The sequence below is a fragment of the Vigna radiata genome, chromosome 5, assembly GCF_000741045.1.
Source record: "Vigna radiata var. radiata cultivar VC1973A chromosome 5, Vradiata_ver6, whole genome shotgun sequence".
Classification (NCBI taxonomy): Eukaryota; Viridiplantae; Streptophyta; class Magnoliopsida; order Fabales; family Fabaceae; genus Vigna; species Vigna radiata.
The window spans coordinates 29,467,541-29,471,172 of record NC_028355.1 but is presented as its reverse complement, the minus strand read 5'-3'; the positions used below and the strand labels follow the sequence as shown (position 1 = coordinate 29,471,172).

Here is a 3,632-nt window from a genome sequence, read left to right as displayed (position 1 = left end):
AACATTAGTTTATATATACATAAGATACCTCTATTGATAAGAGATCTCTGTACTCACTAATAAAAATCTTTTCTGTATCAGGTCAGTATGATTTTGAATGAGGTTCTTAGATTATACCCACCGGTACTTGGGTTGACACGATTTGTTAAAAGAGATATGAAACTTGGAAGCATAACATTGCCTGCTGGAGTGCAGGTTTTACTTCCGACAATTTTGGTTCACCATGGATGTGAATTCTGGGGTGAAGATGCTAAGCAGTTCAATCCTGAGAGATTTTCTGAAGGAGTTCTAAAGGCAACAAATGGTAGAGTTTCATTTTTCCCATTTGGATGGGGTCCTAGAATATGCATTGGACAAAACTTCTCCTTTTTGGAAGCAAAGATGGCTTTGTCAATGATTTTACAACATTTCTCATTTGAACTTTCTCCAGCATATGCTCATGCTCCAGCTATGTTAATCACTCTTCATCCACAGTATGGTGCTCATATCATTCTCCATAGAGTGAAATCTTAAAAATATATCACTTCTGGGATATTGTTATATGTTTAATTGCTTTCCTTTTCACATGTTTGTGTGTGAGAATACTTTTATCAGTTGTTGCTTTGTAATTGAACATTTCGTTCTAGAATAAATCCAACTACGATACTTTAAACTTAGTTGTTTTAAAATATTGAGAGCTTAAATGGTGGACTTTTTGTTTAATTGAACCATCTCATAACCTTCTCTTTAGATAAGGATTTTAAAAATTGAATACATTATATTTGAATTATTTATAATTGAACTATCTTCATTTATATGAGTCGAGTAATTCAAATATGTTAAATTTTAATTTTATTGTTTGGACAAAGAAAATTAATTTCTTTTCTAAAACAAAATTCTATTTTAAAAATATTTAAGTCGACTTTTGAATCGGACTTATTCGACTCGTAATGGCACGTGGTAAATATTATGTAGATGCTATTAGAGATGACAACAGGTCAAGTCAGGCATGGATAATGTCTACCAGTTTCCGAATCCACAACAAAAAAATCTTCATTACCCGACCCGTTATCTATTAGATATCCATTGAAAAAATGTGTGTGGCATCCATAGATACCCTTAGATATTTAAAAAAATATATTTTATAATTTTTAAAATAAAATTTAAATAAAATTAAGAAATATATATATATATATATATATATATATATAATTTAATATAAATTAAATTTAATATAGATTAAATTTATTTTACTAAAATATAAATTAATTTTAATTTTAATTAAATTTAACTTAATAAAATATAAATTTAATTTTAATTTTTTTTGCCAATAAAGAATACTCGTAAATACGAGTAGTATGATACCTCCCCCAAACCTGTTTATAAACGGATATTAAAATACTTATTATTCACTACATGTGAAAAATAAATACCAACAAATACCAATAATCTGCTATGGGTCTTATCTATAAATACTTGTGAGTACGACTATTTTTTGACATCCCTTGATGGTATCCTTGATCTAGCTCTGATACCATAAATGTGACATCCCAAGAATATACGTCATGCATATAATAATAAGACGTCATCCATTATAATAAAGAAAGCAGTTGGAGTGCAGACAGGCAGTTAAGAGTCTTGAGTATAGGGATTACAGTTATCCAAATTGAGTAGGAATTTAAAACTTGAAGCACTAAAGTATTTTAGAATAACATAAGAAGGAATTGTTTGTAGATAACATAAGGGGGGTCATGAAATCTCCTAGAATAACTAAGCAGCTGCATCGCTGTTCTCCTCCAAGACTGTCTCCAGAGTAACATCCTCGCCATCTGCTCCCATCCAAAATGGATGATCATCGCAAGAGAAAACACGCAGACATAACACAACACAACCAAATGCAAGGGTGAGCTAACTATATAAAGACATGCAATTATATTCACATATACATATCAGAATTAATCTCAAGTCAAGAGTATGCAAACCAGACAATATATGACATAGATCCTAACATATTATCTTCTAGACTTGACTCGTCCGGACTTTAGAATGATAGTCGAGCTATGGCGGGTCATGCACCCGTGGTGGCTTGTGATACTTGGGCTCCCCCGCCCTGGGCTCCCCCGCCCTGCCACTCACGAGGTTAGTCGCGCCTTGGAGCATGATGGAAGCCTCCAAGACTAAGACCTCCTGCTACTCCTCACCACATGGTCCAATCCTCTCTATATGAGAAGAAAGGCCATTGGAGCGTCAAGAAGACCCCCAAGACTGAGCTCCTACTTTCATTCTAAAACACTAAGAATCTCACCAAGAGACTTTACATAGATGGAACTTGGATTTCAACTTGAATTACATTTCATTACTTAGTAACCACATACTTTTGATATCACCATAACCATTTATAATGTTGTACAATAAACTTTAAGTCATGCTTCTTGAGAAATCAGCAATATCGTACTCACATAACCGAACGAAAACTCGGATATACTAAACATTCTTAATATAATAATAAAACAATTATTAAAATAGTAACAAGTCAACCACACATCCAAAAATAGTCAACCAAATAAGATGTGAAAGGTATATATACTACATACAACCCCTTTCTACTAACTAACACCCATAACTACTAAAATAACTTAAATAATATATATATATCCTAAGTGGACCCACATAACCTCTCTCTTCCCATTTTTCCTACCACTTTTACGTACATCACCAACCATTACTCTTACTTTTCTTTTCCTATGTGGGACCTACACCTTTCAATGGTTATAATATAAAATATTAAAATAAACACTTCCTATTCTACAATTCACGTACTCTTTTTGGCATGTAATATGAAACCAAACCTTTAATCATAGAAAAGTCAACTTTCTTCTCCTATTTTTCTCTCTCTTCAACTACTCTCTCTTTCTTCATTTTATTTCTACTACCTCATGAAAGATACCCCAACTTTTCTCACCCAATCCTTCACGCACACACCTTTTTATATAGGATCCCGTTATTTTGACACCCTATATTTGACACTCATTTGACACTGTCACGTGTCAACATGCTATTGGCTATTTTTTTTTTTTTTAAATTTGGTCTGAAAAGTGCAGAGGTTTTCAGAGAAATTGTTTTCCTTTTCTACCCCTGGGCATTTTCAGTTTGAATGTGAAGGATTGGTTCTCTCTCACAATTGGTTTCTCTCTCACATTTATCGTGTTCTCCATTAGCGCTCACGGACTCGTCTTCTCCACAGTGTCGTCGTGTCCATTGCTCTCCAGTGCTCTGAAATGGCAAGTTCCGGATTGGAGCATCGCTGGACGAAGGTAAGTACCTTTATTGTCGGTTTGGGTATTTGAATTTGTGTTTGGGTATTCGGTTTTAGGTTTGGGTTTAGGGTTTTTTTGTGGTTTCTTGTGGGTTGTNTATGGTGTTTGTTTGTTATTTGATTTGGATTGTTATTTTGTTATGGACAGTTGAGTGTGCGTCATTCATTTTCAACCATGTATATTAGCGCTCTCAACGAACGGTTGANANANGACCAAAGGGAAGTCATCTCCAAGACTCCATTTTTTTGGTTTTTAGAGTTTAGTGGTAAAGTGACATTGAATGCTAAACTTTTGCGTGAGTTAACCAAGACATGGGTGGATTCCACCAACTCTTTT

General features: G+C 33.9%; 1 protein-coding gene across 1 annotated transcript in view; it reads left to right on the top strand.

Moving 5' to 3' along the window:
* Positions 1 to 656, top strand: part of LOC106762348 (cytochrome P450 CYP72A219-like) — a 16,574-nt gene extending 15,918 nt beyond the window's left edge. Inside the window, exon 5 of the mRNA XM_014646216.2 lies at positions 65 to 656. Coding sequence (XP_014501702.1) covers positions 65 to 513 — 449 coding nt within the window. The 3' untranslated portion in view covers positions 514 to 656. The remainder of the gene's footprint in view (positions 1 to 64) is intronic.
* The last annotated feature ends 2,976 nt before the right edge of the window (positions 657 to 3,632 follow it).